The sequence below is a fragment of the Electrophorus electricus genome, chromosome 11, assembly GCF_041902795.1.
Source record: "Electrophorus electricus isolate QZ-2024a chromosome 11, ASM4190279v1, whole genome shotgun sequence".
In the NCBI taxonomy this organism is placed as follows: domain Eukaryota; kingdom Metazoa; phylum Chordata; class Actinopteri; order Gymnotiformes; family Gymnotidae; genus Electrophorus; species Electrophorus electricus.
This window is the reverse complement of record NC_137507.1, coordinates 4451254-4465429: the sequence shown is the minus strand read 5'-3', so window position 1 is coordinate 4465429 and position 14176 is coordinate 4451254. Positions and strand designations below refer to the sequence as shown.

Genomic DNA, 14176 nt, shown 5'->3' with positions numbered 1-14176 from the left:
TAAGGTGCCATAATTGCAGAAAAAATATTTACATCATAATTGAAATATTTTGACCATGGAAGGCAACTGGGTGCTGCTCTGATACATGGATATTTATGCCATGGTGGGAAAGTTGCTCCTGTTTTTCTGCACATATTGTTCTTGGTCTTTGTTTTATGCCATGTTCAGTTCATGTCGGTTGGGATATGTTTGCGGGGTGTGTCTTTGTATGGTTGGAGGCAAAGGCAGCACACTTGGATGAGTGCGGAGGTCCTTTCTCTGGTCTTCCACCATTACTCCTCCTGGTCACATTTGTTATGTAACAGTAAAGGAATATGGGACATTATTATTCAGTCACTGCCTAAATAATGTGCCACATTCTGTCAGGCTACATGGTATTTACAAGGTAGTTTTCACTAACGTTCTGCTGAGTGTGGCTTAGGTGTGAAGAGGCTTGGATGTGAAAGTAGGCTGCTGTTTTGTCAGGAGGTGCAAGCTCTTTTTCAGTGAAAGGTGTAAACGCACGGGTTGTCCCTCTTCTTAAATTTCAGCAATTTAGCAGAAGAGTGGGGAACATTTAATGTGTTTTTCCTTAACACCCTGGAAATAAGTATCGCATTTGGTCCTTCTGTCACAACTATTCGTTGTTAGGTGGGGGGGGCGGGTTTTATTTAAACTTAACCAATTTGTTAGGAAAATCTTAGGATGGGTACCTCAGGTTCCAGATACTTAACTCGGGGAAGGTCCCAGCATCCCCCCACTGCAGACGGCGTTGCATTAGCATTACATTTTCACGTGAGGAAGCATATGGCAGTGCATTCTGGCCTCCACAGCTCCTGATGTATCTTACTTTCCCAACAAAAGTAATTCCTCTGAAAACCATACTGGCCAAATAAGAAATGCTTACATTAAGTAATTAACCCTACAAACCCACATAAACACCCCCACCCCAGTTTCTTTTCACGCTGCAGGAAACTACTTGGTTTGTGGTTTTATTTTTTTGAATGTGAGGGGTGGCTGTGTCCTAAGAAGGCAGCATTTCCTTTTGTGTTCGGCGGATTCTGCGCCCCCGACTTTGAGCTGAAATACATGACAGATCAAGGGTTACCAAGGTGCTGCTGGCAAGGGCTCAAAGCGACAAGAAGTGGACAACTGAAGTCTCATTTCCTATGCATGCTAGGTACCTCGGTGAAGGCTGCCAACAAGGAACCAGGCTGCTGGCCTAGCTGCGCTTCCCAGGGGTTCTGCCCCCACCACCACCAGTGGAAAGGCTTCTTTATTTGGACTGCCCAGGCTGAAAGAAGGGGAAGCCCATTTTGTAACACTGCCCCAGCTCTGTCGTACCAGAGCAGGAGGGCCCGGTTTTTCTCACCCAAACACGCATCCGAGCGTGGAGCACCTCTGCTGTGGCGCAGTGCTAAGTTCAGCAGTGAGCTGCAGCGTTAACTTGTATTCTAACAAGATTAAAATCTATTTGTCCTGGAGATCAGCGCAGTTAAGTCCCCCTTTGGCTTTTCGGCCGGGGCGGCACGCTTTGATCTGCGTTGTGCGGAGAGGGCCCGGCTACAGGCTGGCCGTCCGCGAGCCGACTGTGAAATTAGCCTGATGTCGTCCCTATTCTTCACCTCCACCATCTTTCGCTGCCTTAATTATATTTCTGCCACAAAGCCACTGCTCTTCATTGCATATTCAAATCTGACTAGGAAGCGTTTAGAAACTATAGATAAATAACTGCGTGGGGGGAGGGGTCAAGACGGGGGCCTCTTTGTGTAAGGGGCAAACGGGAGACACCAACAATACTTTTCTGATATGTATTTTCTTTTCGTGGGTGACTGGCCTTTGCCTTTGCCATTTGTTGAAGTTCAGCTCAGGGCAGGGGTCATTTACAAGATTGCTGGACTTTTTGAGAGAAGAAGGATATGATGATTTTTGGCTACATGTGAGGAGAGTTTAAAAACACAATAGACAGCTGTTTTTGTCTGCAGCAGAAGACAGCCTTGTTAGGACAAATTCACATGAAACTTTGAAATGCATCGACCTTCGGTAAGAGCTTCACGGTTTGTTTTCCAATCTTCTATGAACTACAAGGGTTTTTTTTTCTTTTGGTTCACTGCTGGCTTCAGTTTCATGGGTGTAAAGTTAACGGTGCTTGTTTGAAATGGAATCTCTGCACAAAGTCTTCAACAATTAATGTGACACCTTATAGATCCATGTTGAATTCAGAGGTGATGAAATATTAGGGAAGAAAGAAAGCGAGCCACCTGCAGCTGGGACGGAAGGCTTTGACCTTCAACGGGGTCTCCTGGCCACAGACTCCATTCAGCAGCGTTGCCGCGCTGCGTGTCCCAGTGCCACCGGCCTTTCTCTGTGACGAGAGGCTCAAGCCACTGACCGTTGGGCGTTACTTCCACATACAAGGCGAGCGAGAATAGAAATGCAGATGAGTTTCTCCGGCATTGAAGAACGCAGGTCAATGCTGGGAATGGTTCTGAGAGATAGCTTGCCTTTTGTATCGGGCCTATTCTTTTATGCCACTTCTCTAGAGATCTTTGCATGGCATAATGTAACTGTTTGGTAAAATCGTGTAATTACTGATTCATTAATAGACTACGCCTATAGTTGCGATCTTCGTGCGCCACAAAGCCCATCGACTATCAACAGCAAGAGATGAAGGTTGATATGTTTGTAATTATGAAAACGTCTGATACAGATTGGCAGATTTTAAAGTATTGAACCCCAGGTGCATGTTAAAGCTTTGAACATCGCAAGCTATATTTGTACACTTTCGAAATGTCCATCGTTCCTTCACCTTATTTCTGTTTCACGTCAAGAAAAGTTTCAGTCTAAATGTAACGCAGAGCTTTATGTAGTCTACGCATGTATGACTGAGTTTAAACTATGCTGCTTTTATCACGTGTGTTGTATTAACCTTTAGAAAGCAAGTTATCTGTGAAAACCATCGATGAACTATACGTTGCTCGTTATTGGTATTTCAGTGATGATATTCATTGCGCTATAGGCGTATGGTTATCAACAGAAGGCAATAAAAAGATGCATTGTGCAAATAAAGATTGTTTCTACAGTCTTAAATCGATATTTTTGGCAATCTCACCGATATGAATGTGTACGCTTGTATACATCACATACAAGGCAGTGTGTATGCGTAACCTATCACGAGTTGATAAGTCAGAACTAATAACTCTGCCATAGAAGGATCCCGTCTTAGACTGATATGTAAAAACAAACTTTACGCAGTTTTCTCTTAATCGATGCTTTATGTCCAGTGTCTTGTCACTGTTTAAGAGCAGGGTTTGTGAAGTAACCAATCTGATCTTAGAAAAGCGAAGTGTAAAAAATAAATATTAAAAATATACTAATAATTAAATAATAAAAAATGTCGCCAAAGAAATTTGATATAGCCTATTTGATATTCCTTTCACGACAAAGTAGTTTGGCGTAGGCCCTTAGGTATCAGTGGGAGTTTTGTGAACTTTGAACAGACTCGTCTGTCCATTCAAAAGTCTGGCTAAAGGTAGCGTATCCTTGCGGGTTTTAAACATGAGTGACAACAGAACCAAAGCTAGATTTAACAACCACCCCAACCCCCTCCATCCCAAACACTGTACACATTCCTATACCCCGCCCACTTCCAGCTGTCCTTGAATTCAGCAGAGCTAGGCTGAATTTTGCGTGGTCAGATGCAATATAGTTCATGATGTTTCAGAAGCTTTTCAATATAAATACGTTCCGCATAGGTCGCTTATAGTTGCCTCCCGAAACACGATCTCTATCTACATACCCTATAGGCCTACAGTAGCCTATCTGTGCATATGGATATATGAGGGACAGTCCTGTTTACAAATAAGCATTGTTTATTGACATATTCTCCACCTCTCCAGCCGGATTTAGTTACACAAATAAACATGATACAAATTATTTACATCTGTTTAAAGAATACTTCAGAAGAGGACCACTAGAAATAAAAAGGAAAAAAAAAACTTAAATTATCTCTTTCTCTTTTAAACATATCCTTTGTAGATTCTGCTGTAAATTCTGTTTCTTATAGGCCTATAGAATATGAAGCGACGAGAGAGCGGAGCTCAGTGCTAGTCGTCTGAGCTTCACGCCCAGGTCTTGTAGCACAGTTCTCATACAAAAAAAAAGTTCATCTCAGAACTTTAAGGCAAAGTGTGTTTGTTTGGTGAATCAATTCATACACACTTTCAAATGTACAATAAAACACAGTTCACACCGAACAAAAGTTAATTTGGTACGGATGCAGTCGTAAACCCAAAAGTACTTTCGCTTTCTTATAGCTCTCATGCAAAGGCCTCGAAACTTTTGCTCACAAAGTTATTGCATGACAACATAAAATACGAAAAAAAATCCTCTGACCCAAATATTTCTTCGACCACGATTGCCGTCTCATCCTTTCGTTCGATAATCTGCTGTCTGAAAATAGCCTTGGTTTTAATTTATAGCCAAGTACAAAACAATGATTCCACACTCAACAAGCTAAAAACAGAGATAGAATGTTGCTCCATAAGAAACCCAAACATTCTCACAAACACTTTGCCTGTATGAAAAACAAAAAAGAAAAGAAAAAAAGTTTATTGTACATTCCCGTCTAAGTTCAATAGAGCTTAATTTTGGGTCAAGTATTTCGGTTTAATATGCAACTTTGTTATTCAGAGGTTTATTTGTACGGTACGCATTCAGTTGTCAGAACTGCTTTCTGAAAATGATATTTCAAGAATATGATCTGTAACCCTTATGAGACAGAGTTAAATAGACCTTATCGATAAATATGACAGGCTATAATGCTTTCTTTTAGCGTACAAATAGTGATATGAAATGTTACTTTAAAAATACCAGCTTCTGATCTGTTTGTCTCTGTAACACAATCCAGATATGTAAAACAAAATGTTTTTCCGGAATAATAACATTAACGGAATAATGACATTAAACATGTAAACAAACAAACATAATTAGATAAAGTTGTTACTTTTTTTCATTTATTTAAAATCACAGTTGCCTGAATGCAGCAGAAAAACTCTTTGGATTTCAGCATGGATTAAAGACGATCACGTGTCTCGACGTCAAGTGTCAATCAAAAGCGCTTGTCTTTTTTAATAAAGAAACGCAGGCTACTTTCGTCACGAAGCAATTTTCAGACTGTGGACAGCAGTGTTAATGTTTTGCAAAAGAATCGTTTCACACCACCATTAACGTAAATTACATACACATTAAAATATTGCAGAGTTATATCTCATACATAGGCTATAGTCTAATCCATTTATGCTGGTATTTTGTACACTGGCCCTTTTTAAATTATTGCATTGAAGATATCCTCTCCTTGGCGTTAATCGCTGTCTGATTTGTCGTCCTTTGTTGTTGTGGCGTGATTATAAAGTCCTTGCGCCATCAGGTGCAATGCCAATGAGTTTTTAGTTCCTGATGCTTTTTTAATCTTTGCCCGTTTATTCTGAAACCAGATTTTGATTTGAGATTCGTTAAGACCAAGTTCTTGAGCCAGAGCTTGTCTCCGCTGCTCTGTCAGGTAACGGTTCGTCTGAAACTCAGACTTCAGTCTTTGTAGTTGCTCGGCTGTGAACGCCGTTCTTGGACGCTTGTCTTCTTTGCTTAGGGCTTTCTTCTTTGGTTTGCGAGATCTTGGCCCTGCGTTTTGTGAATATAGAGATTTTTGTTAGGTTTTGCTTATATCATGACTTTATCAGCATAGGTTATTTAAAGAGTCACAATAATAATAATAATAATAATAATAATAATAATAATAATAATAATAATAATAATAATAATAATACGAGCGTTGTCAGTGGTCTGTAAGCTACTTCCATTTCTTAGACTACTGACTTTATAACTTTAGGTAGTCATAAAACCTCTTAATGCTACAAAACTACAAACAAAGCTTCTCTCAGATTTGCATACGAGCTATATTTCAATGGGTCTGCTAGAGTTTTGGACTAAGCAGGCCCGATGGATTGGCGTTGGGGGTGGGGTGAGTGCCAGGGCGGGAGGGGGTGAGTTTAGGCGCTCCTTTCTCCTTCGGTTACCATAGTAACTACATTTTATAAGCGTGTGTTGTTCATAAACTTGTTATAAGTGTAGCACATCTCATTTCACACCGTAACCTGTGCTGGTGCTTTATATTGATCTCGCGCCAAGGTCATTTCTTCGAATGAGCATGAGTCGAATACATTCTTATTCTACAGACGGCTCTTACATTCATTAGATATTAAAACCATATTTTGTAGTCTCGGCCTGTTCTTTAAATAGGCTCCGTGTACAACCTCACGTCAGTTATATAGGCTGAAGTGCGTAGGTCTAGAGCGCTTAATGCTTTTTATAACGTTTATTCATTCTTTTGTGCATGATTTCTTCTTGAAATTTCATTAACTCTTAAATTGTCCTGTAGCCCAGTGTATAAACTTTTCGCTACCCATCTAACCAAACATACCATACATAGGCTAATGATTAGACTGTTAAACATACAGCCTTAGGTTGGTACGCCCTGGCACATTTGCAGACTGCCCAAGTAAAATATAAGATTAACTAATCATATGATTTTGACGATTTATGTTTTCGTCAAATAGCCTACAATATGTTAAAATATGTCGTCGGTTAGTTAATTCAAAATAAGTCCAGATTTAGCTCTAATTCCTTCTAAAATGGCAAGATTGAAGTGTTTCAACCCGAAAAACTTGCGGCGCCACTATGTAGGTTAGCAGAGCAATATGTGCGCCTTGCGTCCTACTTTTCGAAAGGATTCACACAATTCCACATTTAAAGAGAAACTTGTGTTGCGCAATCGAATACAATTTAATTTGGAATAAGCAAACGTAGGAAATGCCTAATAATTCGTGCCCTTCAAAAGCATGAATGTGATCTAGCACGTAGCCTTGTGCGGGTGCCACTATTCGTTCAACTCTATTGTCAAAAATATGCTAATTAAATATTAACAAAGACAGCGATGGAACAATGGCGCAAATTTTGACTTCGTTTCGCTTAAAATACTGACAAAATAATTCTGCTACTTCACTGTTTTTCTTTCGATAGCTGAGAAATCTTTAAATTAAATAGTTTGGTTTTTTTTATGTCATGGCGAACAACTGCCAAACACCGAACAATTTATTGTTTGCTGCCCTTAAATGTATGGAATAATAATTATTATTATTATTGTTATTATTATTATTGTTATTATTATTATTATTATTATTATTATTATTATTATTATTATTATTAGTAGTATAACATTGGCCAAGCAGCCTAAATAATAACTAAACCTAAGTGTGAAAAAGCTATTTCAGTTTCTTGTACTTTACCCAACCTACTGAGCCTAAAAGGATTTGTGAACAAAGATAAACGATTAAAATTGGTTTGTATATAAAATATTGTAAATGGCCAAATTTGAACGATTTAGACAATTATGCCGATAAAAAGACAACTCACTGATGTAACTCTGGGCTGGCGGTGTCATGGTCAAAGAGAACTATTTCTAAATCACCGTTTTTGGAGCTGTTCGAATAAGAGTTCGACTTTTCGATTAATCTTGATATTTTGTTCATCCAATTTACATAAAATATCATACATACAGTATTGTGTTATATATTTCTGTAAACTAGCGATGCAAAATCAAATCCTACCCGATGATGGCCTGTCCGAATATCTCGTGCAGTACACCCAGGCTGGCCACAGCATTGGCTGGTTTGTCTGAGGAGCGCTACTCTGAGAGCAGTCCGAGTCCGAGCTGAGGCACTGGTCTCCGCTCTCTGCACGGGTCCTCAAGGTAGCGTCTGCGGTAATATCGGTTTTCTTTGACACGCTGACTGGTCGGGGGCTCGAGGTCCCTTCCCCTGACACCGGAGCGCCCACCTGGTCTGTTCCCGCAACCGAGGGACAGCGATTCTCTCTTCCAACCGGATTAATTTCATCTCGTCCAATTGTACCTTCTTTTCTGCGACCAAAGTCCGGTCGTAAAATGTTGTCGATGTAAAAGTTGGTGATCCGGTGCGGGAGCAGGTTTCCAGGAGCCTGGAGCAGGGGTAGTATAGCCCTGTTAGATTCATCGCCCGAGTCTTGTCGCTCCGCGTCTCTGTTGCTGTGATCTTTTTCTTCCATAGTGAAACTCTCCCAGGCTTATGTCTTTAACCCCTTTCTCTCCCGCACACAAGCGTCCGAGTTCCAGTTTTTAAATATTTCCCTCTTCTATAAATATATATATTCTTTTTTTCGAAGAGGAGAAAATTAACAACAATGAAAATTACAGAAATGAAAAAAAATCTTCCTGATTCTTTTGTTAATTAAAAACGATGAGACAGCTTCTTGAATGCACAAAGAAAAAACATAGTTTAGAATTTAATTCCACAATGATCTCCACGAAATATTTTTATTATAAGGCTACTTTTGGAATATCACCCGCTGCAGAATGCAGTAGACGTGCCTCAGTGACCAAATAACGGGTAAATAAAGAGGCGCTAACTGGCTCTGAAATACTTTCACTATGGATTTTTGTTCTTATTTTTAATACGAGTCCCCCGGGTGACGTTGCAGTCCGGGATCCTAGACACGTGCCTTTGACCAATAGAGAGAGGCACATTTTACCACATGACCTAGTGACTCTAGTAAGTGACAGCACCCAACCTCGCCTTACTCTCGCCACTTAAAGCTATAGTACCCCGTAATTTAGAAGGCGATCCACTCCCACAAGTTAAACGCGGCTATTAATTTTTCAATCAACTGTATTTCATTGAGGCTGTTTGCGAGTTATAACATTTAATTAGCTATTTACCAGTACTTTGTCACTGACTAGCCAAGTGTATTTTTCACTCGCCGATGATTCGTGGTTCACGCTCGGAGGTGCGATTATTAGTAAGAGGTTTGGTGGCTGGCTACTTAGCTGTGTAAGCGCACGCTACAACTAATCTTCTCATTACCGCACAGGCTCGGACACCACCGCAAAGGCTCGGACACCATCCATCATATGGTCTATGCAGGTGATGTTATCGAATAATAGGGCATTGAAAGGCTGATTGAATAGTGAATAAACCCGTTCGGAGGCAACACGAATTACGCACGTTTTTACTTTAGGAAGCTCGTCCTTTTCGCACAGGCTTCTCGTCGGGAATTGAATTATGGCACTCGTCTTAGGAATACAGAAGAGCAAACATTAATGTATTTGAGCGAGTTAAGTGCATAAATTTAAGGTCGTGTAAAGAGGATTTTGTTAAGAAACTGCATACAGGGCACTTTCACTTGTTACATTTCAACGGTTTTATAGGGCTGGCTCATGAAGAGTCCTCACAATTGACCGCATATTCATTATTTGGAGCGCTCTCTTATCAAGTTTGGTATCGAGGCTAGCCTGAGTGAAAAAAAAGGGTTAGTGGCACTTTAAAAACGACTCGGTGATGCAAACCAACGGAAGCGCTAGTAGCACACATGATACGCTGCAGCGCCGAAAATGAATTAAAAACACAGCGGTGTGGAAAAACAAAATGCCAGGTTCAGGAGAAAACAAATCGGCGGTTTACAGAAATAAAAAATTATTTTAATCGACTTTAAATATATTGTGGTCACCATGCCGGATAGGTGATATTGTCAATAAGAGATTTAAAATCTCTATAACCGAGCTGAGCAGCAGAATATCAGATTTTCAATTTCAATCGAAAAGGCTATAGCTTGTTTTTTTTTCCTACTAGACTATATGACGTGTCAACTCACTATCTGTACTCAGCTACTTCGGTTTGCGTTGGTCATGATGACAAGACTGCGATCATGCGAAAAGTCCAAAGAGATGCTTAATCGACCTAAAAAGGTGATCACTGTGTTATGACTCTTTTTGAGGTATAAACGTAGAAAGTTGCTATGAAATTTAAATTGGAATTTTAATAGGTAGACGTAGTTATAACACAAGGCAACGCTAGTTCACAAAATCCATGTAAACTGCGCCCAAAAGCAATGATGGACGTGTCTTTATTTAAAATCAATTGTGCATCAATAGAACTTGCAGACTACTGACAGGGCGTGACGTCTTGAGAGCTGCGTGCAGTTGCAGTTAGCGTCTGCCGTGGGGTCACTCATTGCCCCAAAAGAACCCACGATAAAGGCAGCGAGGCTCAGATGCACATTGAAATACACATTTATGATACAAAACCGTGTTCACAAATCCAGCCTAGGCTTTAATGAATCACTGATAAAAATGGTCACTAAAAACAACAGAAAGGGTCCAGTCACAATAATATCGCAAGTTCTGTGATTGCATAGCTTCTCATTTATCTGCGTCAGTGTTAGATAGGCTAATAATACCTTAGTCAAACACGTTTTTTTTCTGGAATTTTTCCTTTTCGTCCCTTTCGTGTTGCGCCTCAGAAAGATGACAATCTTTTATTTTTCAAACAAGGTGGCAACCCCCATCTGCTCAATTCTCATAAGAGATTGCATTAAAGTAGCACAAAAACTGAGATGAAGACGTAAAAACTAAAGTTTCCCGGGTATCAATACTTTTAAGCTCCAAAGCTGACAGGTATAAACTGTTCTGGCCCATGATTTGACCAAGCATTGTATTAGACTTATTGAAACGATCGGTGGTTAGCTCATACTTATAAATGCAGACATAATGGTATTAACACTTAAATTCTTCTTGGGCATTGTTGTATATTAAAATTTTGTGGTAGTTGTACTTATTAATATTTTAATTATAATAATGCACTTTGAGAACAACAGTAAGATATTATTATTATTATTATTATTATTATTATTATTATTATTATTATTATTATTATTATCGTTTCATTTTTAATAATATTGGCAACTATATGTGTAGCAATTTTAAAATTAGTAGTCCGTACTTAGGGGCTACATAGTTTATAAATCTACAACGCCTGACATTACGCCAACTGGGATAAGTGTAACTTGCTCCTAAGGCTAACTGTCAGTGACCACACAGCTTCCTATCGTAAAAACGTTAAAAGCACCGATATACAAAGGCTAATATGTGAGTACTTTAACTTTCCGTCTTAAATTCTAATTCTCATAGCCATAACAAGGGTTGTTTTAGAAACTTTAAACTTGGTCATTGTGCAGGTCACGGTAATTAGATACACTCCTTTCAATCCAGAAGAAATTCTTCGGGATTAGCACTTTTTAAAAGTTATTGTTTCTTACCATCAATTTCAGTTTCAATAAGCATTGAAATTATTCTCTCTGATACTGGTCCTATTTAGGAATTGTTTTAGAATAGTTCTTGGTTTAAACACACACACAAACACACGTACACACACATTTTAAAAAAATGTGGGGTGTGTGTGTGTGTGTGTGTGTGTGTGTGTGTGTGTGTGTGTGTGTGTGTGTGTGTGTTAACAAATGCAGAGGAAACTATTTTCACATTCTCAATTACCGAAAAACAAAGGGAATTATAGGACGCAATACGTGTTTGGCGTATCTTTCTGTCTGTCTGCGCGCATCCGAAACCTTTTTAAAACAGATTTAATTTCTCTTTTCCTTTCCGACAAAAGGTCGCGCCTGGAAGCAAAGAGGGATTTGTGCGCGAGGGCTTTTGCCAGCTCACAGATCATAGAGCTCAGATGCGCACGCAGATGTGCCCCATTCAATAGCCATGATATCGGCCACGGAACAATGGCGGGGTCACGCGGGATCTCCTAGCTTCCTGTTGGCCTTTGAAAAACAAACTGAAGAAATGGAAAAACCTTGAGAGACTCCGAGGATGAGGATAAAGGTTACTGACCATTTCCTATTTTGGTCTGGTCTAGGGATATTCATATATTCATACAAAATTCATATGGGCTTATCATCACCAAACTCTTATATGCATTACTCTTTATATATATATATATATATATATATATATATATATATATATATATATATATACACATATATATATATATATATATATATATATATATACATATATATATATATATATATATATATATATATATATATATATATATATATATATATATATATATATATATATATATATATATATATGCTTAAAAAATGCGACAGCGACAATCACAACCAGCTGTGACGCTTCGACTTCTGCTCCGTGCAACAGGTGTGTGAGTGGCGAGCTATCAGGCTCCATGGGCAGACTACGTTCTTTGTATTTCTTCACAGTAAAATATAAATCATATGAAAAGTAAACTGTTCGTTTCTTCCCTGTTATTGCTTCCTAGTAGTTTCGGAATGACCATGCGCCCCAAGTAGGCTGTATGTAGGCTGTAAGTACCACATCGCATGATTCGGAGAGTAACTTTTGTTTACAACTTATTCTTTCTTTGTGATTACACTTTTAAATACCTACCAAATTTCTTATTAAAAATAACATGAATGTTGTAGAGTTTTTGATAGTGATTGCTAACACTGTAGTCTACAAACAAACAACTTACAAACAAACCGTTGAGGCTTTTTGACTTTTGGAGTTAGTGCTTATGGAATAGTTCTGGAATAATTCAATTCAGTTAAATCCACAGGGGTTACGTTTTAACATATCAGCACAGTTAAAGGTCGTTTATATTGTGTGCGTCCCCAATGCAGTTTCCCTGTTGATTTCCCTCTTCCCTTCTTATTTTACTCACAGGGAAGACTTCACCTGTTGTCTTGAAGACTGGCCATGTCGACTCGAGGGAAACCTGTGCCCTCAGAATCAACACTGAATTTTTACATCTGCCTTTATTAAATATCGGTGTGGAATCTCTTGCATTCGAATAAACAGTGTACGCTTATTGCAGCCTCTTGTTCACTTCCGTCTGTGATTTGTTATTTACTCTTCGTGTATTTAAGTTGTGACTTTATATAGGTATATTTGTGAATTCTCTATTTAAATGACCTGTGCGTCAGATAATGAGGGATATTGCCCGAAGAATCTCCAACTTGCTTGTACTCCATTCAATGCATTTTTGACTCGCATAGGCCGACCCGTCAATCACTAGTCAAATAAAAGACGTGGTAGGCGTCTTACTAATTGTTCATCATAGAAAACTAGTTTAAGAGGTCAGTTTTAAACACGATGGGGCTTATTACACATTCGCTCTCTGCTTTAAAAGGGATATATGCGGGCTAATGAAATACTGAGAAACTTAAATCGTGTTACAGGTGAGAGAATGAAAATTCTAGTCTTTTGATCGCCAAACTATGACCACGACTGTATACTGTAGTCGATTGCTAGGCTATAATGTATTGACCTCTGCAGTTAACTTGAAAACGTGAACTTGCAATGATTTTGAAAATTGGTTATCTAATTTCCTTGATTTTGGAAAGTAAACATAGGTCATACTTTAACTGGTATGTTTCGCATCGATGAAGCCTTTTAGGAACCGTATTTTGAAATCAATTTCATATATGGTCACAACGCAGTTCAATTTCATTTAGGGTTAAGAGTTTTCTCCTTATGTGAAATTTGCGTGTGCAGCATGGCGAAGGAGTAGAGCATAAAAGAAGGAAGGTTGGTAAAGAGAGTGAACGAAACTGAGGGTCTTACAGAATGAAGGCCTTTCTCTGCATTGTTTTGTAAAAGTTTGCTATTGTGAATCTGAGGTCAGCCATAACCGACTCGTGCACAATGGCGGTAACGCTTTGTGACCATATAAAATGGTAAGTCCCAGTCAGTCAGTCCGTTTTTTTTCTTTTTCTTTTTATGTTACATTCTCAATCATTCAAGTTTAAAGTCACACAAAACTGTGACATTTACACCATCACCTTCTGGGTAGCCTGTAGTTGATTTCCACTATACAACCTTGACAGTAATTTCGTCATGATGCGAACTTAGGCTACAGTTTAATGAGCGGCCTATACACGTTTTCGTGGGCCAAGCCACTACCGCATTTTGGACATCTATATTAATGTATCTGAGATCAATATTCAGAAAAGCTCGCAGAGAGGAAGTGCTCTGTCACCTTAACCCCCCTCATTCGTTTTGTTCTGGTCTAGACTACAATAATGACTGACCCAGATGCTAATCATATCAGTGAAAGGGCTAGGCGATTCTGAGTGCACAGGGAGTAACATGGACATGTCATTCATACAACATCACGGTAGTATCGTTTTAGGAAATAAAATTACATTTTGTCTTGGGACCACCAGAAAGAAACAGAGTAAGTCTCCAAGCTTGCTATGTTTTCCATCTTTATTGTTTCATAATTTTACTACAACC

General features: G+C 39.0%; 1 protein-coding gene and 1 long non-coding RNA gene across 3 annotated transcripts; one reads left to right on the top strand and one right to left on the bottom strand.

Moving 5' to 3' along the window:
- Positions 1-3554: 3554 nt before the first annotated feature.
- en2b (engrailed homeobox 2b) lies at positions 3555-8483 on the bottom strand. Its single transcript, XM_027001215.3, has 2 exons — positions 7644-8483; positions 3555-5658 (listed from the first exon to the last, which is right to left on the bottom strand). Exons 1-2 carry the CDS (start codon positions 8116-8118, stop codon positions 5342-5344), a joined length of 792 nt encoding a protein of 263 aa, XP_026857016.1. The 5' UTR covers positions 8119-8483; the 3' UTR covers positions 3555-5341.
- A 204-nt stretch (positions 8484-8687) lies between these two features.
- On the top strand, positions 8688-12754 carry LOC113571978 (uncharacterized). Of its 2 annotated transcripts, none has more exons than XR_004776250.1 (4): positions 8688-8993; positions 11514-11734; positions 12204-12245; positions 12605-12754. It is a non-coding gene; the product is annotated as an uncharacterized LOC113571978 (long non-coding RNA). The 2 variants fall into 2 exon arrangements; XR_003410048.2 differs by having other exon boundaries at positions 12201-12245.
- Positions 12755-14176: the final 1422 nt, after the last annotated feature.